We start from the raw sequence: 27,220 nt of genomic DNA, 5'->3' as shown, positions 1-27,220 counted from the left end.
TTCAGAAACCACGTCTGTTGCCTAAGCAACACGTCTGTTGCCTAAGCAACAGACGTGGTTTCCTACCACATCTTTACCAGTCAAACAAACTGACCACAAAAAACAAGCAAGCCAAACGATTTCTTGTTGACTGTGAAAATCATTTGGGTAAAAAGTATCTGTGCTTTCTGGTAACCAAAGTTCATACATTTTACTTACACTTTCATATCATGATTGTTATTTTCCAAGATAATAAACCCATGCATGGTTTAAGAAAACGCCTGTCAGAATTAAGCCATAACGGCCACCATTCCAAGTAAGATCCAGTGTTTAAATCATCGTCATGGCGACTGAACATCCACAGAGATTAAAGTGTACAGTACATCCTTCATAATCTCTTTGACAGTAAAGTTGAGTGAATTTAGTCCATCAGTGTCGATATTCTCTGCTGTTTTTTGTGTTTTCACAGCGTTTTCTGGATTCACCTCATTGTGCAAGTCTCTTCCATGTTTAATCATCTTGTACTTTGCAATCTTAGCGTCCGGCCGAGTTATGGACATTCCTCTGTGGAGGATCCTGTTGTACAGGTCGTCGTCCTCGCCGCCCCAGCCCCAGAACGTGTTTGAGAAACCGTTGACCTTCAGGAACTGCTCCTGGGTCAGCAGGGAGACGCCACCAAAGGCTGTTTTTGAGGATAATATGTAGTTAAATTTATCTATAGCCACTGACAAATGTCTGGGATGGTCAGAACATCTGTAGAGGTTCCTGTCGTCTATTGGCACCAGGTCTACATCCGAAAAGGCGAAACAGTCGTAATCGTATTCCTTCAGCGATTCATTGAATCCGATGTTCATCAGCTTGGCCCGGTTGAACGGTCCGTCTCCGTCCTGGTTGATGACGTACACACCGTAGTCCAGCTGCTGACGCATCAGGACCGGATGGAGGTAGTAGAGCCAGTGGTTCAGGTGTTCAGAGCGGTTTCTGAACGGGACGATGACAGCCACCTAACGGAGGGATGCAGGTAAAGTTTGAATCAGCAGAACCAGAGAGACACTAAATGTGCTCAACGCTGGAGGTCCGGTCAGGTCGGGTCCTCCATACCGTCCTGCAGCTTTTAGATGCATCCTTACTCCAACAGATCAAATGTCTGAATTTAATATATTACTAAAATAGCACTTTGGATAATCCTTTTAAAAATACACTTTGAATGTATTTGTAAAAATATATTTTAAATGTACATTTCAAAAATATATTACAAATATATATAAACAATACTTTTCTGAAAGTGTACTTTTGGTAGTATTTCCAAATAGTATAGTTTAGTAAACCTTAAATATAAATATAGCACATTTATGACATAAAAAGCCGTATACTTCAAACATACCAAGTATATCTTTAGTTGTTCCAAAAAAGCATAATAGTACACTTCAAATGGTCATTTTCTATAAATTACTATTAAAATACACGAAGCACAAAATTTGTTGTTCTAAAATAAGTACACTGATGATTAGTTTAGCATCAATCATGCTAGCATTTAACATACTTGGTATACAAATAAACAACTGAGATAATGTGGTTGCATAAGTATGCACACCTTTAAAACGGGAGGAGGAGATTTAACCAATTACATTCAAACTCCTATTAAATCGGAGTCAGCACACACCTGTCACTAATTAAAGTGCCTCTGAAAAGGTTCAGTGATAAGAGATTTTTTGGTATTATCATTTTGTTGTTACTTTAGTTCATATTCAGTCTAATGTTAGTCAGTTTAAAGTGTTCTCTTCTTTAGTGTGTGTATGAACTAACCTGGGGGTCACAACTGCCTGTTCATCTTCATGTGAAACAGTTTGACTGAGATTTGAACCGGGCTCAGATCGTAGGTCAGATGTTAAATTGTTTTACGACCTTTGCTGTTTTTCCTCTGCTGTCTATCTTGCCTATCCTCCCTCTTTGAAGTTTGATAATAAAAGACAAGCTGTACCCAAAGATTTTCAGAACGCTCTGTGAACGGCTCAGAGGAGCAGTTAACAGAGTTTTCTCTTTTGCAAAAGCTTATAGAATTCATATACGTTGTCTGTGGTTCTTTTATGTAGGTTCTAGGAAAATACCTTGTTGGCTTGTCTAGACAAGTTGGCTTGTCTAGTCTAGTTGGCTTGTCCTGAGATTGGAATGAGGAAAAAGGAAGCAGATTTATATTGATGGTTAAAAAGTTGAAACTGAGAACTGAAAGAGAGGAAGAAGATGAAGATTATTCTAAAGCGGGTAGACGCAGCTGGGCCAGAGTGACAGGAGCTGTGAAACATCGAGTAATGAAAGGATGAGTCCAAAAAGAGGAAATTCTTCAGAGACGGCAGGTGTTGGGAAGAAGGGAAGAGGGGTGAAAATCTGGGATGAGTGAAGAAGAAATGGAGGAGAAATGAGGGAGTTTAAAGTGATTATTAGAGTCAAGGGCTCTGCAAATGATCAGTCCAGTTAAACTATCCATGATTCTGAAGATGATTCAAGTTGGGGGACATCACGAATGCAAAAGTTCAGAAATGGAAACTTAATGATAATATAGAATAAAAAGACAGAGCATGTAGGATGAAGGAAGAAGGAAAGTATAAAGTGACAAGTAATAAGGAAAAGAAATTGAGCTTTATTGAAAAGAACATAATTTAAAAATGTAACTGTAAATAAAAAGATAAGCAGAAGCAAAGAAAGTTATTAAAAAGGCAAAGAAAACAAAATGGAGAGATTTTTGACTCAATGGGCAGAACAACAGCTGATGTATGGAGAATGATTAGGAAAACGAGGGGAAACAGAACAAACCCGATTCTAAAACATGAAAAAGAAACAGCAGGAACAAAGGAAGTCATGGCAAGAACATTAGCAAAGATCCACAGTTCAGATAATTTATCAGAACAGGGGAAAGAGAGCAGACGAGAAGGCCAAATGGTTTTATTTTAGAAGGTGAAACAACTCCAGCTGATGTCATGGTTGTTTCTTTTACCATGCAAGAAATGAAGAAAGCAAACAGCACCAGGAAAAACCAGATGTACTGTATTATGTTAAAACACTTAGGGAATAGAGCTGAAGAAAAACATTTATAACAAGATCTGGGATGAAGGAAGATTATCTTCTAAATGGAAGGAAGCAAATATTGTGCCAATTATTAAACCTGAAAAGGATCCAAAAACCCTCCAAGTTATAGAGAAACTGCACTTATTTCATGTTTAGGAAAGATTATGGACAGAATGATCACTGACAGGATTACATATTATATAGAGAGTAAAGGACTTTTGTCTTCATGTGGATTCAGAAAAGGAAGAAGTAAAACGGATCCAGTTGTGTGTTTGGAATCAGATATTAGAAAAGATCAAGTTATTGGTAGCAATAACTTTGATATTGAGAAAGAAAATGACATGGAAGGATGGGTTGCTTATAAAATTATATAAAATGGAGATTACAGGATTACAGGTTTATGGTTGGATTAAATATTTTTGTGTTTAATAGAGTTAAACAGGTACAGATGGGAATAACAAGATCCAATAATCCACAGGGAATAATTATCAGTCCTTTATTATGTGGTGATCATATAAGGTATATTAAAGGAAATGTAAAAAAGTTATAAACATATTGAGGTGTTTAACAGGATCAGATTGGGGCACAAATAAAATTAATTTATGATTTACGTTGCTTTGATCAGATCAGTGTTGGATTGTGGATGTGTAGTTTATAGGCAGGCTGTAAATTAGACGTAATTCAGAATCGAGCTTTGAGATTCTGATGTGGAGCTTTGAAGACATCACGTCCATCTCTGGCAGTGCAGGTGGAAATGGAGGAGATTCCTTTACATTTAAGACGAAAGCAAATTATGTTGAATTATTGGGTGAGTTTGCAGAGACAAGCTTAAGATCACCAGGAGTCGTCCTTATGACTCCTCCTCATAAGGAGGACGACAATTCAAGCAGTAGGAATATTGAGACCTTGTTGGGAGAAGGGAAAAGCTAAAGTAGGTTGTTTTGCATGGGCATCAGATAAATGTGATAAACTAATGGTATACAGGGAAAGAGATTCTGTGCTGCGGTGCCTTATCCAGGTTGCTTCCATATGCAAATGTTGACTTAGAAGTTTATAAAGAAATACAGGTTAATAAAGATAATAATTGAAGGAAAGAAACAAGAACTAATGATTGTGATTTTATCTCCTCTGTTCCCCTCTGGGCCATTTGAAGCCACCCGGAGCCATGCAGTCTGTTTTTAGGCTGGTGTTTTGTTATTTCTGTGTTGTTCGGTGTATGTTTTTGTTTTTTTAGTTGTTGTTTTTCTGCCATTTTGTAAATGACAGTGTTAGGTACATTATATTATTATAAAATGTTGTTATACCTTCATAATGTTCTTGCTTTATGTACTCTTATTGGTTAAGAAATGTTCCTGTACTGTTCATCTCTCTGATTTCCTTTCTCAGAGCTGCAGTGACAGCAGCTCTTCACAGAACGTCCTGCTTTGAGCTGTTAGCTGTGAAACCATCACCATGACGACGTACAACTTGACCTGTTTGACCCTGGGTCAGGAACTAGATAATCTAGGTTAGATTGTGTTGTTAGTTAGTGATAATCTTGGCGCTGTAACTGTGTGATGAAGTGTTTTTCCCTCCCTTCAGAGTTACAGCTCTGTGATCAGGGATCCTAAAGACAATAAAAGGAAAATGAGCTTTCAGAGTCGTAGGAGATTGTAACTGAAAGCACAAATCTGTCTGTTCTCCTCGTGAGTATTCAGAATCTAACGTTCTCTTGTCTTTCCTGTGTTATTTAATCTGTGTTAATAGGTGTCCACTCTGACATAATTTGGTCCTTCGAGCCGGATGTCAACATACTAGAAGGATTCCAGCAGGTGAGGCGGGTCATTAGATAAAGGTGAAACACTTTTTGTGGATGGTTCTTCAAGAAAAATTGAACTAGGGAATGCTTTTGATGACAAAATAGCAAAAAAAAGGGCAGCTGAAGGACAAATAACTGTGTTACATTTAGATTAAAAATCTGGCCGCAATGGATTGAACTTTTTCCAACAAAAAACCCTGATGCTCTAACGGTAGCAAAAACGCTTTGCAAAGATATCGTTCCTAGATATGGAATTCCTGAAAAAATATATAGCGATAATGGAACTCATTTTGTAAATCAAGTTATAAAGAAATTCAGAATCATGTTCCACATAGATTTGAAGAATCACTGTGCCCATCACCCTCAGAGTGCTGGGTTAGTGGAGAGGATGAACGCTACAATAAAAAACAGACTAAAAAAGTGCTTTGGAGAAACTGGTTGGCCCTGGACGCAATGTTTAGACTTAGTAAAATTATACATTAACATTACAAGTACATCAGGGCTCACAGCTTTTGAAACATTATTCGGAAGGCCGTATAGATTGCCACAGTTTAAAAATCAATGGGAAATAGACGAGGAAGCTAATTTAGCTGATTTTATGAGAGCCAAGTTAGAAAAACAAAAACTAACTATTCTCGTCTGTACTCTCATCGCGGCGTATTCTCCTAAGTGCAACGGGCCGCACCAGGTGCTGCTGACTCCCACAGCTGTAAAATAGCAGAAAGGTCAACCTGGGCGCATTTAGCACACTGCAAAAAGGTCATTTCAGCTCAGGGGTAGAAAGGAAAGTTCGGGATGCTCAGTGACCTCCAGGGAAAGGTCAGCGTACAAAGGAGGCCAAACCAAATAGTTTGACCGTCTCAAAACTGGTGAAGATTGTCCACAACCCTGGAGAATCCTTAGGAGCCGAACGAACTTACACATTACTGAAATGGCCAATAAAAACGTTTTCATCCTGGACAAAATAATAACTGGTTATTAATGGTAGAGCAGGCTGCTGAATTAGCCAAGCCAGATTGTGTAGCATGAATGGAACCAAGACCTTTACTACGTGTAACAACAGCAACCATTACAAAGCAATGTGATGACTAAAACTAATCCTAATAGCACCTGTAGGATTTATGATTCAACATTTCCTCTTGCAGCAGCTGATGAAAAGAAACCTTTCTTTTCTAAAAAAAAAAAAAGCTCCAGGGAATTTCACATGTATCAACATAACAGGGAGTGGGAGAGATTAGTACATCTTTCTGTGCTACCATTCTCTCTGTGACAAATGACTTTAATCCCATCTGTGATGCAGACGTCTGGTGGCGGAGCGATGATGACTAAGTTTTTGATAAGTTACCCTGAAGGATTACGGGTTTCTGTGCTCTAGTTTTACTATTTCCTGTATCTGTTTATGTCAGCCACCGATCTAACACATGTTCTGTCCTACCATTTGCAGACACGAGAGCTTTCATGGGAACATAATGCGTCTGCATACATCCATGCCATCCGAGTCCCTCACAAATATAAATTGACCGATCAGGTTTTGAATCTACAATTTGTTGGTGGTGTACTGTAAACAAAAACGTAGACAGGATCAGTTTCATTCATTACGACGTGCAAAAACTGGGCAACTGGACACAGGCTGAGTTCGAGGCAGTTCATGAGCAGCTGGTCGCTACTTCACTGATGGCTTTCCAAAACCGTAAAGCTCTTGACATGTCGCTAGCTGAGAAAAAGGGTGTGTGTGTTATGTTTGGAGAAAGATGTTGTATATACCTGCCAAACAATGCAGCAGCCGATGGGAGCCTGACGAAGGCCATTATGGGGCTCCGTACCCTTAATGGCAAAATGAAGGAAGCCTCTGGAACGAACACCTCCATGTGGGATGCCTGGTTGGATGTTTTTGGAAGGTACTGAACCCTGGTGTCCTCTGCTCTAGTATCAGTGGCATCTTTGCTGCCATTCTAACCTTGTGTGGATGCTGTTGTATTCCTTGCCTGTGTTCTTTGTTTAACCGTATCATCACCACAGCAATTTCGCCCATGAAGGACCGGATGCCACAGATGTATCCTTTATTGGTCAAAGATGCTGAAGCTGACACAGAATCCTCTGCTGAGGATCCCCTGACTTGTTTCTGGACTGAGTTCAACCCTCGAGTGTAAAAATATTTGCGTTCTTAAAAATGAACTCCAGCTGAAAATCGTTTGAAGAGGCTGTTTAGGAGGGATGTGAGACAAATATTTGATAAACAGGGGGGAATGTTAGGTAAATTATATTATTATCAAATGTTGTTATACCTTCATAATGTTCTTGCTTTATGTACTCTTATTGGTTAAGAAATGTTCCTGTACTGTTCATCTCTCTGATTTCCTTTCTCAGAGCTGCAGTGACAGCAGCTCTTCACAGAACGTCCTGCTTTGACCTGTTAGCTGTGAAACCATCACCATGACGACGTACAACTTGACCTGTTTGACCCTGGGTCAGGAACTAGATAATCTAGGTTAGATTGTGTTGTTAGTTAGTGATAATCTTGGCGCTGTAACTGTGTGATGAAGTGTTTTCCCTCCCTTCAGAGTTACAGCTCTGTGATCAGGGATCCTAAAGACAATAAAAGGAAAATGAGCTTTCAGAGCCGTAGGAGATTGTAACTGAAAGCACAAATGAGTATTCAGAATCTAACGTTCTCTTGTCTTTCCTGTGTTATTTAATCTGTGTTAATAGGTGTCCACTCTGACAACAGGGGAAAGAGAGCAGACGAGAAGGCCAAATGGTTTTATTTTAGAAGGTGAAACAACTCCAGCTGATGTCATGGATGTTTCTTTTACCATGCAAGAAATGAAGAAAGCAAAATTTAGATCAAGATTAACAGCACCAGGAAAAACCAGATGTACTGTATTATATTAAAACACTTAGGGAATAAAGCTGAAGAAAAACGTTTAGGTTTATACAACAAGATCTGGGATGAAGGAAGATTATCTTCTAAATGGAAGGAAGCAAATATTGTGCCAATTATTAAACCTGGAAAAGATCCAAAAACCCTCCAAGTTATAGAGAAACTGCACTTATTTCATGTTTAGGAAAGATTATGGACAGAATGATCACTGACAGGATTACATATTATATAGAGATTAAAGGACTTTAGTCTTCATGTGGATTCAGAAAAGGAAGAAAACGGATCCAGTTGTGTGTTTGGAATCAGATATTAGAAAAGATCAAGTTATTGGTAGCAATAACTTTGATATTGAGAAAGAAAACTTATAACATTATATAAAATGGGGATTACAGGATTACAGGTTTATGGTTGGATTAAATATTTTTGTGTTTAATAGAGTTAAACAGGTACAGATGGGAATAACAAGATCCAATAATCCACAGGGAATAATTATCAGTCCTTTATTATGTGGTGATCATATAAGGTATATTAAAGGAAATGTAAAAAAGTTATAAACATATTGAGGTGTTTAACAGGATCAGATTGGGGCACAAATAAAATTAATTTAAGATTTATGTTGCCTTGATCAGATCAGTGTTGGATTGTGGATGTGTAGTTTATAGGCAGGCTGTGAAAACAGTAAATTAGAAGTAATTCAGAATCGAGCTTTGAGATTCTGATGTGGAGTCATTATGACTGACTTTGGAGCGGTTTTGTAAAGAAGAATGGGGAAATATTGCCACATCAAGATGTGCCACTGATAGGCTCCTGCAAAAAAGACTGACTGCTGCAACAAAGTATTACTTTAAGGCCGTGCACATTATGCAACCAGGTTATTGTAAGTTTTTAACTTTGTATTTCTCTGCTTTAAAGGTTTCAGTTTGTTTTTCAATTGCATTGTACAGGTTATAGGTCAAATTAAAGGTGGAAAAAGTTGTGAAAGTATAGAGTATGTGTCTTGCTGTCATTTTTTACATCACAAAAAAAAAATAAATAAAATAAAATAAAATATATATATATATATATATATATATATATATATATATATATATATATATATATATATATTAAAAGGGAAGGTTTCCGGTCTGAAGCCGCTGCCTACCTTGTGCCTTGCGGTGCAGGTCAGGGGTTTGTACCGTCCTCCCTGCTGCAGCAGAGACCCCACCTGATTCCTGACCAACTCCAGACTTCGTTTGGTTTCAAACTCGACCAGAAGTGGACCCACCAGAGACGGAGGCGTGTCGGGACACGGATCCAGAGGTTTAGAGGTCGCTGCTGTTTTCAGGGAGACGTCTGGGGTCTTTGTTACCCAAACACGATCCATCATCGCTCCAAAAACACTCCTGTTGCTTTTCACCACCTGCTGCGGCACCGAAGGAAAAACCAAAGAAGTGTCTTTGCTGTGGAGTAAAAACACGGAGAAACACGTCAGAGTGAATAACGCAGAAAGCGCCAGAACGCTGCTGATCTTCTCCTTCATGTCTCTGATGTTTCCAGTTCTCTGTTCTCGCTTCCTTGTTTGGCTCACATGCCAAGTGAGAGGTATGACTTCATGTCTGTGCAGCGGAACTGCACCTGCATTATGATTTATCTGTAGACAAAATCAGATGTATTTTATTCAAATGATAATACCTGCGACCTGTGCAGGTGACCCCGCCTCTCGCCCGGAGCAGCTGCAGAGGCAGCAGCTCCTCCCGAACCCATTCAGGGACAAGATGTTAGAAATGTTCTGAATAATTATTCAGAACATTTATTTTAGCAAAGTGTCGCCTGCAGGCCGAAATTTAACAATGTGGCAAATTCACAATTAGCTCACCTTTTTTACAGACAAATAAATCTTCTTAAAACATTTATTCATTTACGAGACAAAGCGTTTGTCTTTAATGAACATTGCTTAGCAATAAATCCCCAAAATGTTTGAAAAATAAATCCATATGTCATTTAAACAGCAGAAACTGCTTACATTTTGGTCCTTTTCTAAAGAATGTGACTTCTCTTCTTTATAAAAAATATTCAGACTGTGTGGAAAAGAGATGGTCTAACAGAAACTCAGTACTGGTTCTACTGGCCGTCTGACTGACACGGCTGTGGTGGGATTCTGCTCTGCAGAACTGTTCTTACTCAGCCACATTGGGGTTTTCCTGTTTGAACAACATGCACATAGGAAACTTTGACTAGACCACTCCAGAGTCTCATCTTGTTTCTCTTTCAGTCAGAGGTTTGACTTGCTGGTGTGTTTTTAATTTGTTTTGATGGAAAAACAACAAAACAGGAATTATCAGGTTGATTTTAATGAATCAATAAAACTTCTATTTTTAGACATAGTTTGTCTAAAAAAGACAAATGATGTATTTTTTTTTATACTTTTGTCACAATAGACATGATAATAGATTGACATTTAAGAAATATGCACATTATTTGCACCTTGCAGAATTGGATCAGAAAACATTTCATTTCAGTTTAAGAAGTTACTGAGATAAACAAAGACAATAATATTGTTGTGGTAATAACAGCATAATAATGCAAGAACTCAGTCTCAAAGATAATAAACATTATATTTTAATAAACATTTAAAACTGGAAGACATTTTAAATATCCTAAATAAACAAAACAACAGAAGCAACAAATAAAATGAATCATGAAGAATCTGTAAACAAAACTGTCCTTCAGAAAAAAGAGACCAAAACATGAAGACAAACGATAAATCATGCAAATTGAAATTATTGCTCTAATTTTAATTCATTGTGCGATTAATTGATTTATTGTTTATTGTTGCAGGTCTAGCAACAAAATGCATGAGAAAAGAGAAATGTAACCTAGAAGCACATATTCTGCTCCTTTGTTTTTCACACGTTTCCTCTCAGCCGCATCATTTCTGTGAAGACTAAGATGTTAATTTTAGACAACTAAGATGATTGTCAAGGTGAAATGTTGCACATATAAAACAAATGAACACTTAGAGAAAAGGGAAGTCAAGAAAGGGGAACTAAGGAGACGTTCAGCGTTAAAGATGTGAGTCTGACTGCAGTTTTCTCAGTTTGAAGAGTCCAGAAGTTTCAGCAGAACCAGAACCAGAAGGTTTTATTCAAATCCTAGACAGTTTCAGCAAACAGATCATAAACACTAATGAATGAAAATCAAACGGAACAGAGATGAAAATGAAAGACCTCGGTACAAACACAGATCTGTAAACGCTGAGTTGGCCGCTGAGTTGGCGTATTAAGCCAACGCTGCCTACTCAGCGTTTTACTGAGTTGGCAGTAAAACGCTGCAGTTTAACACAAAGTCCAACTTTATGACCAAATTCTTTAAAATGTTTCTCTTTGAATAATGAGAAAATGTAAAATAAGAAGTGAAATTTATCTAACCCAACCACCTCATCTCAATTTATTAAATATATTTCTAAATGTCGGCTCTCATAGCAAGACTTTAAAATCTACAGATTAATAACAATAATAATAACTAGAAAATTCCTGCAGAAATTTTAAAGGGGCATGCCAAAGTGTGCCCGTCGGCTTTGACCCAGCGTTATGATGCTAAAAATTAGCATTAATGCTAAAGAAAGCTGCAATGTAGTCAATATCCTACGGAGAGGCAGAAGCATGTTGAATAAGCTGTACTTACATTTGAACATAATCCATTGATTTGGCAGTAGCATGTGGAGCAACAGGACCATGTTGTTTTAATTTTACTGCGCAAGGCAATGCACTAGGGGGCAGTGAAGTGCTACTCTTTGTGCTAATATACTGAGAAAAAAAAGGTTAAAAAAAAAAGCTACATATTATTGCACCGCCTATGGCGGTGCACTGACATGAGAGGAATATGCAGGCTTTTATTTTGAAAGTTTCAGTAGGCTTCATTTTAAATAGACACACTAATCCAATGTGTAACAGTGGTTTGGTTAATCCACCAATATAATGCCCAAAACAGCAAGTAGCTCTACATTCCAGCTCAGCCCTCCTCTGTAATAACTGAATGATCCGCCATGTTGTAGTTCTGACCTTCTGCTCTGCCCTCTGTATTAATGTGTTCCACCATGTTTAGAACTACAGTGACCTTGTAGGCCAAACCAGCAGTTGCCATAGCGATCAAGCCTCTGCCAACTGCTGTGTGTGTGAGAGACACTTCATGTAACTTTGAGAACACCCAGTCACTTTTAATGAAAAAAGCAGTCCGAACGACCTCTTCCCGTTCTGGATCCGTAAGGCCGATCCAAAAACCGTTTGAAGCGTATGAGAGGGCTACTTGTCGTCTCCAATAGTCCCGTGATTCATATCTGTAGGTCATTCACAGGAATTGCACTAATGAGAGAAATATGGTGTGTGGTGAGCTCAGTAATTTTTCAAAAACCTATATTAAACACGGAGGGGGAGCGTCAGTTGGTCATGTCCCATCACTTTGCTCTGAAGCACCTGGACAGAAAACCGTAAGCCCTAGAGAAATATCGAAAACATTTTACCGGAGCAGACATGCTGTGCTATTTCCTGACCAACTTTCATACCAATAGCACAAGTTTTGTGGCCATGAGAGTGATTTCAAAATTATTTTGGGGTCAAAATGTCACCCGGTTTCTCACTCTAAAAAAGTGGCAGTTGGTGTCAGTTACACTCTGCGTTTTGACAGTTGGAAATTTCACTCGTTTTTCGCTTTTTACGTCGCCGACGTAACTCCGATCCCCAATAAAAATAATAGCTCCCTTCTCGGCATTGAGCCACACGATTTTGATACCACTTTTGTGGGTCGGCATGCAGCGGTACGAGCCGCATTAACGGTGATGGAAGAAAAATAAATAATATAGAGACATTCTATTAGGTGTAGAACATTAGGTGCCTGCCATGCAATGCATAAGGAGAGCAGTTCGCAAGTCAGTCACTGCTCTCCTTATGCATTGCTATGGCATGCCCCTAATAATAATAATCACTGTTGTAAAGAACAAACATCTGAATAATTGCCAACTCTTTTCCAATGCAAGTATAAATTCTTCTTAAGTTGAAAAGTTTTCAGTTTGAAACTTTTTAAACAAAAAGTTTTTTTTCCAGTTTAATAAAACTGATACAAACAAAACTGATAGTAAGATAATCAACTAAAAATGGTGACAGTTACACAGAACAAAGGAATATATTGTGATTGTTAACCGTAAGTAAACCAACCAAACTTTTGTCATATTCAACTTTATCACCCAGATCCATATTAGTGCATTTAAAAGGAATATTTATATTCTATTTCTAATATTCCTCTCACCGTTACCAACAGAAATCCTATAAACGTCTTTCTGAGTCAGTGAGACGGAAACAAATCAGAACCGACACATTAAAAGGTTTAACACCTGATTTATTCTGTTTGTTAGTCCACAGAGGATTACAGAGCTTTAACTTTAAATCTGTTTATTTATGTTGAGCTAATTCACATGTTAGATTCAGTTTGTTGGCCAGGATTGTTGCACAAACAATGAATTTCATGTCAGAGTTCAGACATGAAAGTGAAACTGAGCTCTGAAAAGTGAACCAGGCTGGCAAACCGAACACTTCCAGCCCAGAGGCGCAGCGTGAGGCGGCGGGGATGTGAAGATGGTCATGTTTTCTTACAGTTATCAGTTTTTCAGACTCCAGTGACTTTTTCCAAAACAACAACTGGTGATAAATCAGAAGCCATGTTTCTCAAACTCTTTCAGGCCGAAGACCATTTAACCCTTTAATAAATACTGACAGACCAACTTGACACTGATTTCAGTTCCCCACAACAGCACAATACATACAACCTGAAATAAAAACAACTTAACTCACTTATTGTTATAAACTATTTACATGTTGTGTAAAATGCTATTTCTAAGCTTTAATTATGTCAAATACATGAAAATAATAAAAAAAGTTATTCTTTATTACTGTGAGCATTAAAAAGATTCAGGCCTATTTGTAATTTAGAACCACAATAAAAAAAATGGACTTGAGTAGCTTTGGCAGAAACAAAAATTCACCTTCACCAAAAAGCACTTATTTATTTATCTATTGTATCTAATTAATTTAATAATTTTTAATTAAATAACAATAGCTGTTGAGCTGTGAGCAGAGCATCATAAGCGAGCAAAGCAGTAAAAAACAAAGAAAAGTTTTTATTAACTGAAACTTGAGTCCTACCGTTCACGGCCTAGAGCCGATCAAAAGAATCGAATCGTTCATGAACGACATCAATTCTGTTAGCAGGTATAACTTAGCTTCCTCCTGTCATTGTAATCCTGGAGATGTTTTCTTTCCACCGGTATCTTAAGACTTTAAGTGACCCGGTTCTAACCCACTTATCCATTATTATTTTTAAACACAATCCTTCGGTAAGCTAGCTGTAGCGTCGCACTTTGAGATGACGTCACGGTAAATAAACGGTTGTTTACCTGCAGTACCCGGATGACCACCAGGAGGCGCCCGCGGATCTTCCTCCAAGCTGCAGTTTTCCAAGCTGCAGTTTTCCAGGCCCTCCTTCACTCAGTCAGTCAGTCACGTTTATTAGTGTCGCACATTTCAGCAACAAGGCAGTTCAAAGTGTTTTACATCCTAAAAACACAAAAATACAAGAGACACCACACAGTCATCAACTGAGAAAACCAATAAACATTATATTTTATAGAGTGTCATCGTGAAACATGTCGGTGAATTTTTCATTCAGCTCCTTCAGACTAGCAGGCAGCCTTCCTGCAGCTGTTGTTTCAGCAGCTGGCCTTTTTAGAGCCTGAATACTCCAGTTTTGTCGCCATTAATCCGATTAAATGTAAATATAATTAATTGAAGCAGTGTTGTAAACACAGTGGAGTCATATTTGTTTTTAACATCCCAATAAATCCTGGGAATGTTCTGCGTGTTTCCGGCTCGTCTCGTTCTGCGTCCAGTAAGGAGAAGAGGAGCCGGTCCGGCAGCCTGTTGTCGCTTTTCTATTTTCTGCCCTCTGTGTTTCTGCAGCTGCTGCTTGTCACTCAGAGTTTCCTGCCTGAAGGTCGGCGGGTAGAGCGGGTTCTGGTCCAGTCAGGCGGTCCGGTCCGCCATGGAGCTGCACCGAGCAGCGCTGGTCGCCCTGTTGCTGCTGACGCTCATCTCCTCAGGTCAGTTCACCTGAAACTCCGGCTGGTTTCTATTGCTGTCTGATTTATCTCTGCTGTAGTTCCAGCATTTTGGTTGTAAACATGCTTCTAAAGAAATGAAAATATTTTACTGCAAAAACACTAAAACTTACCAAGTTATAAAAGAAATAATCTGCAAATGGACGGTTTTAAAATCAATATTAAGGAATTATTGACTTACAACCAGCTCCTATGTGTTGCTGAAAAGTTTTTTCTGATTTAGTTTTGTCTTATTTCAGCTGTACTAAGATATTTGCACTAGAAACTAAACCAAAAATACTTGGTTTTGTGTTTTTGCAGTGTTCTGCACATTTTCCATCCAAACATGTTTTCTGTTTAAAACCCTAAACCAAACAAACTCTTCATAAATGTCACATTTTAAGAAGCTCTTCTTTATAAATATAAACTTTCTAGGACATTAGCAGAAAAAAAAAATCGTATTTTGTAAAAAGTATTGAAGTAACCGATCAAATTATTAATCATTCAGAATTAAAAAGTTGCATCATCAGACGGAGCAAAATATAAAGTTAAGTGGAAATGTTGGTATTTTAAGGATCAAAATTTTGATTTCTGCTGGTTCCGGTCGGTTCTGTTGGTTCCGTTCGGTTCCGGTCGGCTCTGCTGGTCCTGTTCGGTTCCGATCGATTCTGCTGGTCCTGTTCGGTTCCGGTCGGTTCTGGTGGTTCTGTTCGGTTCTGCTGGTGCTGTTCGGTTCCGGTCGGTCCTGTTGGTTCTGTTGGTTCTGTTGGTCCTGTTAAGTTCCGGTCGGTTCTGCTGGTTCTGCTGGTTCCTGTTGGTTTCAGTCAGTCCTGTTCGGTTCCGGTCGGTTCTGGGTTCCGTTCGGTTCCGGTTAGTTCTGCTGGTCCTGTTCGGTTCCGGTCGGTTCTGGTCGGCTCTGCTGGTTCTGCTGGTCCTGTTCGGTTCCGGTCGGTTCTGGTCGGCTCTGCTGGTTCTGCTGGTCCTGTTCGGTTCCGGTCGGTTCTGGTGGTATCAGTCCTGCTCTCTCAGCATGTGGCCTCCAGCCGTTCAGGCCTCAGAAACCTGATCCGTTTCCCTCCTGCTGTGTGACGGAGCGACGCACCAAACGGATCTTTTAAATCCAGCAGACAGAAACAAACTGCAGGTTTTATTAAAAAGTTTCTTTATTGAACGAAACTGATGTGGAAAATTTTCTTTTGGCTGATTTTCTTGTTTTTTGTTATTTATCTGAATTATTGTCATTTTGTTCCTTAAAATACCAAAATTTTCACTTAGCTTTACATTTTTGTCAATCTTATTATGTAATGGTTAAATAGTAAATTATCAATAATTTGATCATTTACTCAGTGCAGTAGACTTTTTATTTTTTTTCTTGAGTAAAATCATGTTGAAGTACCTCTACTCTTACTATAGTACAGTTTGTAGTACTCATTGTAGTACTCATCATAGTACTCTGCCCTTCTCTGGTTATGAGGATATTTTGATAACTATTCGCCACGCAGCGTCACAGTGCAGAGCTGCAGATCTCTTTCTGTTCTACAGAGAATATTTCTCCTTTCTAGACTCTGTGGGGGTCATTAAAGGTCATTCTCTCTCTGAAGGTCAAAGGTGCTTCATAAATTAATTTAAAAATGAAATAAAGTCCTAAGAGTTGAAGCTAAGGTTCTCGTCTTGGATCTGTTTTCCTGTCAGAGTGTTTGTGCCGGAACGAGGAGGAGCGTCTGATCAACCACCTGTTCGTGGAGAAAGGATACAACAAGGAGCTGCGACCCGTGGAGAAGCAGCAGGAGGTTGTGGACGTTTCCCTGGCGCTGACGCTCTCCAACCTCATCTCCCTGGTGGGAAACCGGAAAAACGTGTTTACCTGAAATTAGGGCTGGAGCGATTAATCCTGATAAACCAGCTACTGAAATAATCAACTAATTCAGATTTGGTTAATCGTTAACTGGAATATGCAGACTTTACAAATTACTAAAAAATAACACCTGAAGAGCAGCAATTAAGCCAAAGCTGCACAATATGTACATTTTGCGTTTTAAATTAAAAAACCTTTGTCTGTAGAAGGTTTTACCCAAAATCCCTCAAGTAGCAAATTTATCTTCATCTGCTCAGAATCAAACCATAAAGAGATCATGAATATGTTCATGGGCCGAGTGCCTGAATGTAACGATAAAACCATTAACAAACTGATCACCTATCAATAAATATCTGCCTCTACATTCTTAAAAACACACATCAGGATTTAGAGATTGTTTTTTGTCTTTTTTTGGCAATAAAAATCACAGATTCAAAAACATTTGCTATTTTTACAATAGCAATATTTGTGCTGATGTAAATATAACTTATTGATCACGGCTGATATGAAATAATCCTGAGGCAGCAGCGTGGTAAGGTAAGAAACAGCGCCACCTGCAGGCAGGAGTTAGCAGTCACTTAAATCCAACGTTTTTGACCATTTTTCAGAAAATTTGCATTGATTTATGAATTAGTGTGAAACAATGCAGTAATCTGTGGATTTTGCAGAAATTTTTGCAAATGTGGAATCGCAAAAATCTGGAGTGGCTCAGTCTGGAAATAAAGCTGCTGACGGCCTTGAGTTTGACACATAAAGGCACTAGAGGAATCCTGTTATTTGTTTATTTGAATCTATTAATGGATTTTTAATATTGGATAAAAAAGTTTAAGCAGTTAAACAAAAAATCTGTAAAACATAAAAAAAAAAATTTATTCGATTAATCAATTAATCATCAGAATGATAAATTACTAAAATAACCATTAGTTGTAGCCCTACCTGAAAAGTGTGGCATGCATCTGTTCTCTCCGTCCTGCAGCTGCAGCATGATGCTGCCACTACCGTGCTTCTGACATGATGTAACTTTTATCTTCTGTAGAAAGAAGTAGACGAGACGCTGCTGACAAACGTGTGGATTGAACACGTACGTTAGTGTTTTTTTATTTTTAAGTCAAACCAAGCCTCCGGTCTGATCTGCGTTTCTCTGACGCAGACATGGACCGACTACCGGCTCTCGTGGAACGCCAGCGAGTTCGACGGCATCGAGATGCTGCGCCTGCCGCCCAGCATGGTGTGGCTGCCAGAGATCGTCCTGGAAAACAAGTAAAACTATGTTTTATACAGATCAGGGCAAATATTAAACAAAGTTTTGTTGTTTAAAGTTTACATTTTTTCAGAAATGCACTCGTTGGGTTTCGGTAGTTCAGTGACATCAGCAGGCGCAGGGCAGCCATTTTGTTTGACAAACTTGTTTTACTACAGAATATTAGCAAAATAGTACAGATGAACACTACTTTAGTCTAGTTTGTAGTTAATTGAAATTAGACAAGTAAAATTTTATTTTCAAGGACTTCATCGATGACGAAGGTGAGCCTGCTGCGGCGTGGGAAGGGGGGAGGGGGCTCGGGACGGGCGGGCGGCGTATTTCCTCATCCATCACTGGGGAAGCTTTTATTCCAGGTCCGACTCGACACAAAGACTCTAATGAGTCAAGCTGAGATTTTCCATCCTGACATCAAACCAGTGAATAACTCAATTTACTCACTAGTTTCTGTCGTTATTAGATAAAAACTCACCGCTATTTATTTTTCCCCATGACGTTTAAAGATGGAGTAAATCTGACTTTCCAGGAACGTTCAAACCACACGGCTTTCAGCATGTTTGAACTTTGACTAGGCCATTGAAACAGCTTAATTCTTTACGTTTTATCCTCTGAGGGTTAATTATTGGTGTGTTCTGTGTTTCATAAATGCAAAAACTCATTGAATATATTGTTAAAAAAATAAATAGTAAATTTTTTTTTAAAAGTACATGTTGTAGGCCGGGGTATGAATAGTTTATCTGATTGCAGTGATGTCATTGTGATGTCATCGCTCCCTGTGTTTAGTAACGACGCCCAGTTCCAGGTTGCCTACTACAGCAACGTCCTGGTGGATCCGTCTGGTCTCTGCTACTGGCTGCCTCCCGCCATCTTCCGCTCCTCCTGCTCCATCAACGTCAACTTCTTCCCCTTCGACTGGCAGAACTGTACGCTCAAATTCAGGTAGGTGGCGATGAAACGGCGCCTCCTGCAGGTCAGGAGACGTAAACGCTCTGTGTGTTTCTGCAGCTCCCTTACCTACAACGCCAAAGAGATCAAGATGCTGCTGAAGGAAGACGGGAACGAAACTCACAAGCACACCGTGGAGTGGATCGTCATCGACCCGGCCAGCTTCACAGGCAACTTTTTATCCTTTTAACCAGGAGCGTCCAAACTTTCTGCCATCATGGCCAAAATGTTAGACTCCATCGAAAATGCAGCCAAAACTAATAAAGTAGCCAGATATTTATTGTAGACCCAAAACGTGAAAGGGATTTTTCCAAATATATATATATATATATATATATATATATATATATATATATATATATATATATATATATATATATATAGCAAACGTTTTGAAACAAAGTCACGCAAATCCTGTTCTTAAACTGAAATAAATGCATTCAAACTAGAAACATTTTAATACAACATGCAGAATCAAAGCAGTAGTTAGTAATAAATTTATGCCAAAAAAACTCAGAAATTTTCTACAAAAAGTGTTGAAAATTTTCTTTTGAAATCTTTTCTAGAAAAGTTCTGAGATTAATCACAAAATTTCTGAGTTTTTGGTGGAACTCTCAGAAATTTGTATATAAAGGAGATTTTAATACAACATTCAGAAGCATGTTGTATTAAAATAAATGTTTCTAGTTTGAATACATTTACTTCAGTTTAAGAACAGGATTTGCGTGACTTTGTTTCAAAACGTTTGCTATATTTAGCCAAATTTAAGAAAAAAATAAGAGCTGATTTGGTTCCAACAAAGTCGGCTTTTCGGTAAAAGTTTCTGGATGAACTTGGTTTTACTTTTTGGTAAAAGTCGGTTATGAAAACATGAACATGTTGAGCGACAGAGGAAGGATCTGTGATAACGCTCCTTAGTGCACTGAGGATGCAACAGTTTGTCTCTGAAGAAATTCACATTCTGCTAAACATCTGAAAAACATGAATCTTATCTGACACAATAACCAAAATGTCTTCACATTTACATCCAGAACTTTTTCTTTTACCTCTGATATCCATTAAATTAGAAATATTCTGTCACAGAGAAAATCAGACAAACTCATATATCAAAATGTAATTAAAATCCTCCTGCAGATTTATTGAAAAACTGCAGCAGGAACTCTGATGGGAATCAAAATGGAGATTAGATTGAGAATAATCTGTAAATTAGGATCTGATGATGTGAAGTTTGTGCCTGCAGAGAACGGCGAGTGGGAGATCATCCACCGGCCGGCCAAGAAAAACATCTACAAACACATTCCCATGGAGAGCAACAAGCACCAGGACATCACCTTCTACCTGGTCATCAAACGCAAGCCGCTCTTCTACATCGTCAACATCATCATCCCCTGTGTGCTCATCTCCTTCATGGCCTCACTGGTCTACTACCTGCCTGCTGACAGTCAGTGCACAGCCGCTCCGCCCAACCCTCAGCCGCTTTACCAACTCTGAAAGTCACTCAGAGGTCACTTAGAGGTCACTCAGAGGTCACTCAGAGGAAAAATTATCCTGCAAAGCTGGAAGATTTACATATCTGCTGTTAATAACTAGATTAAACTTTATTCTGAAGGTCTGAATACGACTTCCTGTCAGGAACAGGAAGGAGTCTTCATTAATATTTATGACTGTCATGAAGTGTCATTCAATAAAACATGACATTTTAATGCAAAGCTGCGTTAAAAGCTTCAACTTTGCCTAATTTGGTAAGTAATGACACTTTTAATACAAAGTTTAATGGATTTTTAATGCAAGTTTTAAATTAAATATCTTTATTTACTGAATAAAGCAACATTGATACTTTTTAAATGGAAGTTTTGACATAACATTGCATTAAACTAAGATTATTTACCAAAGTTGACAGTTTTAATTGATTTTTACTTAACTTTTAAGTCATTTTGCACTAAAATATTATTATAATTAACACTTTTAATTGATTTTAAGGCAACATTTAACACAACTTTGCATTAAAATGTCATTATTTACTGAATGACATGAAAACAGCTGTAAACATTCATGAAGTCTCCATGTTTATAACAGTGTCTTAATTTAAACTCCTTCATAATAAAGTGTTAGAACTTCTCAGACTTGTCCTGTAAACTGTTTTGGTTTCGTCCAGTTAAACTCTGAGCCACAGATTTGAAGTTTTGTGTGTTTTTCCTCTAGGTGGGGAGAAGATGACGTTGTCCATCTCCGTCCTGCTGGCTCAGTCTGTCTTCCTCCTGCTGATTTCCCAGCGGCTGCCGGAGACGTCCATGTCCGTCCCCCTCATAGTCAAGTAGGAAAAAAATCATTTTGTTTTTCAATATCTACAAGAACAAACAATTTAGAGTTCCTGATTGTTTTTTTAAAAAAAAAGTAAAACATATTTTTCACTTGTTTTTAGTGTAGGACTTTCTAAGCTTTCACGGTGAACTGGAGTTTTTGTTGTAGCATAAAAATAATTTAAATAAAAGTTATAACAAAGATTAAATTGGACTTTGCAGCAATAAATTAGATTTTTTTGGTTCTTATGCTGGTTTCACTGCAAAAACACAAAATTTTACCGAGTATTTTTGGTTTAGATTTTAGTGCAAATAAATGAGTAAAACTAAGTTAAAAGTAACTTTTGAGCAAGATATAGAGGTTTGGTTTAAGTCAATAATTGTTTGATAATAATGATTAAATCCACTAGCAGATTATTTCACTTATGCATCACGAATCTGGAAGAAACGGAAAAACAGCCGAAACACTGACCTCCTTTAAATCCAGGCTGAAATCCCACCTGGGCAGATTTACCTCAGAACCGTAATAAATTAAGCAACATGTTTGATAAGTATTGATGGGTTTGATCAAACATTACATTAATATGTAACATCTGTTTCAGGTTTCTTAATTAGTGACTGATTTTTATATGACTCTTTATTTTTGTGTTTTTATGAAGTAAAGCTCTTTGAACTGCCTTGTTGTTGATTACAAAATATTTTTATAAGTGAAATAATTTACAAGTAGAACTAAAACTTTTGTTTTTCATCAATATTAAGGAAATATTTACTTAACTCATATATGTTGCTGAAAAGTTCAGTTAGTTTTGTTTCATATCAAACGTATTCAGATATTTGCAGTAGAAACTAGACAGAAATACTTGGAAATGTTGAATTTAAACGTTTACTGATGTTTTTATGTGTTTTCTCAGATATTTGATGTTCATCATGGTTCTCGTTACCATCGTGGTGTTGAACTGTGTCGTCGTTCTCAACCTGCACTTCAGGACGCCCAGCACACACGTCATGTCTGAGTGGACCAAGAAGGTGAAGAACCATCACAACATTTAAAATGTTTATGGCTCTCATTTCACACACACACACACACACACGCACGCACGCACGCACGCACGCACGCACGCACGCACGCACGCACGCACGCACGCACGCACGCACGCACGCACACACACACACACACACACACACTGACAGACAAACTGAAACTTTACACAGGAAGGGAAGAAAGAAAAGACAGAACAGAGAAGTTAAAGTTCGTCAGAGGAAAGTAGTAGGAGAATAAATTGAGGACAATCAGTCAGAAAACTGAAAAACTAAATCAATCAAGTTAATTTGATTAATATTGATGAAAAGATGAAACTCCTAGTTCCACTGGTTGGTTATTTAACGTATGAAATGGGAGAATATCTAGTCAACTATCAGTTTATTTGTGTTGCACATTTCAGCAATAAAAACATCAAAGAGTCAGAAACAAACTTTACATTTTGATGATTGTTGTCATTAAAATCATCAACAAATGTTGGTTAATGTTTAATTTATTAACTCAACCCAGGTGGATTTTCAGCCTTAATTTAAAGAAGGTCAGTGTTTCAACTGTTTTTCAGTTTTTTTGGAAGTTTGTTCCAGATTTTTGATGTAGCCTATAAGTGAAATAATCTGTCAGTGGATTTAATCATTATTATTATTATTATTAAAGAATTATTGACTTAAAACAAACATCTATATCTTGCTGAAAAGTTTATTTTAAACTAAGTTATTTTCACTAAAAAGTTTTGGTGAGATTTTGAGTTTTTGCTGAACTTTTAGGATGAACTGGACTGGAGTTTGTTCCAGATTTATGGTGCATAGAAGCTGAAGCTTCTCCATGTTTGGTTCTGGTTCCATTCAGTGATTATAAACTAACTACAGGATTTTAAAGTCTCTTCTGTTTTAACATTACATAAATATGAATCAACCTTTTGTGCAGTTTTTCCTGGAGCGGTTGCCCCGGATCCTCCACATGACCCACCCAGCGGACAACGAGCCGCCGTGGGACGGAGCGTTGCCACGGCGATCCAGCTCGGTGGGATACATCGCTGCAGCGGAGGAATATTACAGCATCAAGTCCCGCAGCGAGCTGATGTTTGAGAGGCAGTCAGAGAGACACGGGCTGTCCAAACGGCCCACGCCCGCCTCAGGTACGTCCAGACAGAACCAGAACCAGACAGAACCGTGAGGTCGGTCAGCACTGACAGGCTGCGTGTGTTCAGTGTTGAAGCCGGTGGAAAGCGACGGAGCGATGGATCAGCTGTACGGAGAGATGAAGCCGGCGGTGGACGGAGCGAACTACATCGTCCAACACATGCGCAACAAGAACGACTACAACGAGGTGAGAGGAGACAAATGTCTGACGTCCAATTACCCAAAATCAACTCTGCAGTCCATCAAAACTTCAACCAGATGTTGAACTTTATTCAACTGAAAGTTACAAAACAGCTGAGAAAATTAGAGCTGTAGGATTTATCTGGAAAAATTATTTAAAAACATTTTCAAAGTTATCAAAAATAAATTAGTTTAAAAATTAGTTTAGCTGTTAGCGCGTTAGCATCACTGCCTGGTGCGTCTTTTCCTGAAACTTGTTTTTTATTTATTTAGGGTTATTTTTTAGTTAATTTCCCATTTTGGGCCTAAACTGATCTGTTTAGGTAGATCAGGTTCCCGTCTCCTCCTAGAGCTGAGGTGATCTAGGATCATAGATCTACGCTCACAGCAGCAGAGTCTAGATCCAGATGTTCTGTGTTTGCAGGAGAAGGACAACTGGAGCGGTATCGCCCGTACGGTGGACCGGCTCTGCCTCTTCCTCATCACCCCGGTGATGACCTTTGGCACCATCATCATCTTCCTCATGGGGATCTGTAACCACCCGCCCCGCCTGCCCTTCCAGGGAGACCCTTACGACTACAGCGAGGACAACCCGCGCCTGCTGTGACCCGACCCGACAGCCGGTTCCGGCTTCACTCATTCATTTCTGAGTTTCTGAGGTTGAAGTGAATATTTTATATCTGGTTTTATTTACTTTGAGTTCAGTTTGTGTCTCCAAAACACAGTTTTATTTAAATTACCTAGAAGTATTTCATAAGTTTTATTCTTCAATGAATTACATCATTTACTTTTGCATTCGCCAAACATAACAATATAAATGTCATTTTATTGTTTCTAAAAATATATATATATTTTTGAAAATTGAGAAAAAGTTTTTTTGGCAGCCAAAATAATTTTCTGATTATGTTTTATGTTTTATTTCCAGAATTTTAAAATTCTTAAATGCCAGCTGTAGTTATTGAAGTTTTTTTTTGTTTTCAATCAAAAACTTCATAGGACTTGAAGTGTTAAAAAAAAAAATCCAAACTGATAAAAAAAAGTGCTGCTGATTTTCTCAGTTTGTCTTAAAAATCACATGAAATCCTGAATGAAAAACAAAAATGTGATTTTTATCACCCAAAATACTTGATTTGACTTCAGATGTTCTTCAGTTTCTATCACACAGATTCATAAATCAAAATGTTCAGGGAATCAGGTGATTATTAATAATAATCATAATAACATCACAGGGAAATAAAACTATTGCATGGTTTTGCCTTAAATGTATAATATTCTACTTTATCCTTTATTTTGTAAAGAGCAATAAAACCAAATAAAAACATGAAACCATTAGTTATTTTCTTGTTTTTCATTTTCTAAACTTATTTTTCTTTAATTAGTTTGATTGTTGATTAATAATAATCACTCAATACTTCCTCAGGAAAATAAAACTACTGCATGGTTTGTATTTTAAATGTGTAACAAAGTTAATTTCATCCTGTATTTTCTAAACAATAAAACCAAATTAAAACATGAAGCCATTATATAAATTTTTTAAATGGATTTTTCTTTTATTTCTTTGATTGAAAAGTTATAATGATGAGTTCATAAGTTTTTTATATTAAGGCTGAGAAAAGGAAACATAAAATATAATAATAATATAAATAAAATATAATTATATTAAATCTAATAATAATTTTTTATGAATTTCTCTAAAGTCAAACGATGCAGTGAATCAAACTGTAACTTTAATATTAACAGAGAATATATTTTGTTTTCTCTTTTAAATCAACTTGTAAATAAAAACAGTAAAAACAAAAAACATTAAAATCTGATAAATTAATGTTTCAATAAATATGTAATAACAAAACTATTAAATAAACATGTGCTACCGGGTAAAAGATATTTAAGGAAAAGATGTAAAAACTGAATATGCAGCAAAGATCAAATAAACAGGAATCACAAAAAGGAATATTGTAATAAAAGACAGACTAACACAAATTAGAATTATAAATTTCCATCTGATGAAAATTAGCAATAAAGCTGAGCAGCAAATCCCTGAATATCTGTTAAATATATTAACAGTTCAAGAAAACTCACAGTAACACGGTGCAAAAGTGAATCCAGTGCAAATCACAATCCAGTGCAAATCCACATCTGGTGCTAAAATAAAGTGCAAAGTAAAGGGATTGAGGTGCAAAAGTGATAAAGGTGCAAAGTGAATCATGTTCTAATGTGAATCAGATGTCTTCACAGTGACTACAGTGGCAGAAATAAAGTTAAATAAATTTGGTAAACAACATTAATGATCCTGAGAATATAAAATATAAAATCAGTAGAAACAAAAAACATGTTTATAAATCAGAATATTGTAATTTGTAGAAATGTTTTGCTGTGAAGTTTCTTTCACTAAACCTGGATGTGAATGTTAAGATTAATTTTGAGCTTTTATTGATTTATTTTACTTTCTTTTTGTTTTTGACTTTAACATAGAAAAACCCAGATAGAAAGGCAACGTAGGGTTTGCTGCCTTGCCCAGAGGCACTCGGGCAAGGCGTGTTCAGGCAAACATTTTGATTGACTACAGCAGCAAGTGTCTCTTTGGCAGCATAGAGGATTTGTTTGGCCACAATCAACACTCAGAGAAGCCGCTCAGCGATGAAGAAGCCATCATTCCAGAAGCAACACAGAAAGTCAGATTACAGTTTTTAAATTCCTCAGATGGTGGCAGTAAAATATGGAGCTGGTCCGCATGCTGGAACATTTAGCATCTGGTCCCTGGGGGCTCGTCCGGGATACATCACCCACTGGGTGCCAGGACAGGACAGGCTGTCCTCCGGGACACCGTCGGTGGGGTTGAGCGGGAACAGGAAATATGTTGGTGGAAGCTCAGAGATGGCCTCCTGCTGGGTTTTCCTGCAGCAACAACTGAGGGGAAATTTAAAGAAAGTCAACGAGAGAAAAAACTTAACGTTGATTTGATCTGTTATTCTTACCAGAAAGGCTGACCGGGCTGTGGTCCTCTACTCTGTGTCCAAAACACATCAGAGTCATGATTATAATGTAAAACAAAACAACAATAATAAAAGTAATATTTTTGACTAACCTTTAAATACGTGCAGTACAGCAGAACCATCAGCCCAATAATTAAAAGAACAACAAACACCACAGCCAGGATGAGCAGGAGCATGAAGACATCTGGAGGAAACACAAAGTGAGACAAAGTGTCCCCTGTCTCCAGCTCCCATCAGGTCCTTATTCAGCACTTTGGACAGGCGCTGCTCTGCGCAGCCTCAGTAGCCTCCTCCAGTCAGGACGTCATTTGGGGAGAAATAATGAGAAACAGACGGTGATACTCACAGACTTCATCCATGGCGGCGGCGAGTGATTCCCCGGTTCCGTCGTGAAACATTTTGCTGGCTGAGTTGTTCTGCTCCACCCGAACCAGACATCACAGTAGACGCCCCTCTGCACGTTACGTCAGCGCGACCGCCATATTGTGAGAGGCAGTTTCTTCTAAATAACAAATACATTTATATTGACACTGATGGAAAAAAACAGACAAGTTTTTTTTTTTGCTTTATTGTGAAACAGAAGAGCTACTAAAGTCTCACAATGTGGGAACAGAAACAGCTGGACCTAAACCCGCCTCCATGAGGCTCCCACCGCTTTTTG

At 38.0% G+C, this 27,220-nt stretch overlaps 3 protein-coding genes across 4 annotated transcripts; 1 reads left to right on the top strand and 2 right to left on the bottom strand.

Moving 5' to 3' along the window:
• Window positions 1-289: 289 nt before the first annotated feature.
• LOC103457033 (beta-1,4-galactosyltransferase 1-like) lies at window positions 290-14,673 on the bottom strand. Of its 2 annotated transcripts, XM_081601883.1 has the most exons (3): window positions 14,149-14,673; window positions 8,866-9,163; window positions 290-983 (listed from the first exon to the last, which is right to left on the bottom strand). In XM_081601883.1, the coding sequence occupies exons 2-3, from the start codon at window positions 9,088-9,090 to the stop codon at window positions 321-323; spliced, it is 888 nt and encodes a 295-aa protein (XP_081458009.1). In that variant the 5' UTR covers window positions 9,091-9,163; window positions 14,149-14,673; the 3' UTR covers window positions 290-320. The 2 variants fall into 2 exon arrangements, with proteins under 2 accessions (XP_081458009.1, XP_081458008.1); XM_081601882.1 differs by lacking the exon at window positions 14,149-14,673 and having other exon boundaries at window positions 8,866-11,528.
• Window positions 14,674-14,692: 19 nt separating this feature from the next.
• Window positions 14,693-24,898, top strand: chrnd (cholinergic receptor, nicotinic, delta (muscle)). Its single transcript, XM_008396869.3, has 12 exons — window positions 14,693-14,850; window positions 16,540-16,685; window positions 17,739-17,783; window positions 17,853-17,962; window positions 18,747-18,902; window positions 18,969-19,078; window positions 20,149-20,349; window positions 21,111-21,222; window positions 22,120-22,234; window positions 23,172-23,382; window positions 23,455-23,573; window positions 23,991-24,898. Exons 1-12 carry the CDS (start codon window positions 14,793-14,795, stop codon window positions 24,171-24,173), a joined length of 1,566 nt encoding a protein of 521 aa, XP_008395091.1. The 5' UTR covers window positions 14,693-14,792; the 3' UTR covers window positions 24,174-24,898.
• A 536-nt stretch (window positions 24,899-25,434) lies between these two features.
• LOC145549433 (uncharacterized) lies at window positions 25,435-26,989 on the bottom strand. The gene is made up of 4 exons (XM_081601894.1): window positions 26,906-26,989; window positions 26,652-26,743; window positions 26,542-26,573; window positions 25,435-26,473 (listed from the first exon to the last, which is right to left on the bottom strand). The coding sequence occupies exons 1-4, from the start codon at window positions 26,955-26,957 to the stop codon at window positions 26,263-26,265; spliced, it is 387 nt and encodes a 128-aa protein (XP_081458020.1). The 5' UTR covers window positions 26,958-26,989; the 3' UTR covers window positions 25,435-26,262.
• Between the last annotated feature and the right edge of the window lie 231 nt (window positions 26,990-27,220).

This window comes from Poecilia reticulata, chromosome 20, assembly GCF_904066995.2.
Source record: "Poecilia reticulata chromosome 20, P_reticulata-male-v2, whole genome shotgun sequence".
In the NCBI taxonomy this organism is placed as follows: domain Eukaryota; kingdom Metazoa; phylum Chordata; class Actinopteri; order Cyprinodontiformes; family Poeciliidae; genus Poecilia; species Poecilia reticulata.
Note: the sequence above shows the minus strand (reverse complement) of the source record. Positions and strands in the feature narration are given on the sequence as shown.

Coding starts and splice junctions, on each gene's coding strand:
- LOC103457033 (XM_081601882.1), bottom strand. CDS start 9,243: ATGAAGGAGAAGATCAGCAGCGTTCTGGCGCTTTCTGCGTTATTCACT. Junction 984..8,865: donor CCTGCACCGCAAGGCACAAG/GTAGGCAGCGGC, acceptor TCCCTCCGTTAG/GTGGCTGTCATCGTCCCGTT.
- chrnd (XM_008396869.3), top strand. CDS start 14,793: ATGGAGCTGCACCGAGCAGCGCTGGTCGCCCTGTTGCTGCTGACGCTC. Junction 17,963..18,746: donor GAGATCGTCCTGGAAAACAA/GTAAAACTATGT, acceptor CCCTGTGTTTAG/TAACGACGCCCAGTTCCAGG. Junction 23,383..23,454: donor ACGGCCCACGCCCGCCTCAG/GTACGTCCAGAC, acceptor GCGTGTGTTCAG/TGTTGAAGCCGGTGGAAAGC.
- LOC145549433 (XM_081601894.1), bottom strand. CDS start 26,957: ATGTTTCACGACGGAACCGGGGAATCACTCGCCGCCGCCATGGATGAA. Junction 26,744..26,905: donor CGCCGCCATGGATGAAGTCT/GTGAGTATCACC, acceptor TGTTTCCTCCAG/ATGTCTTCATGCTCCTGCTC. Junction 26,574..26,651: donor TGTACTGCACGTATTTAAAG/GTTAGTCAAAAA, acceptor TTTTGGACACAG/AGTAGAGGACCACAGCCCGG.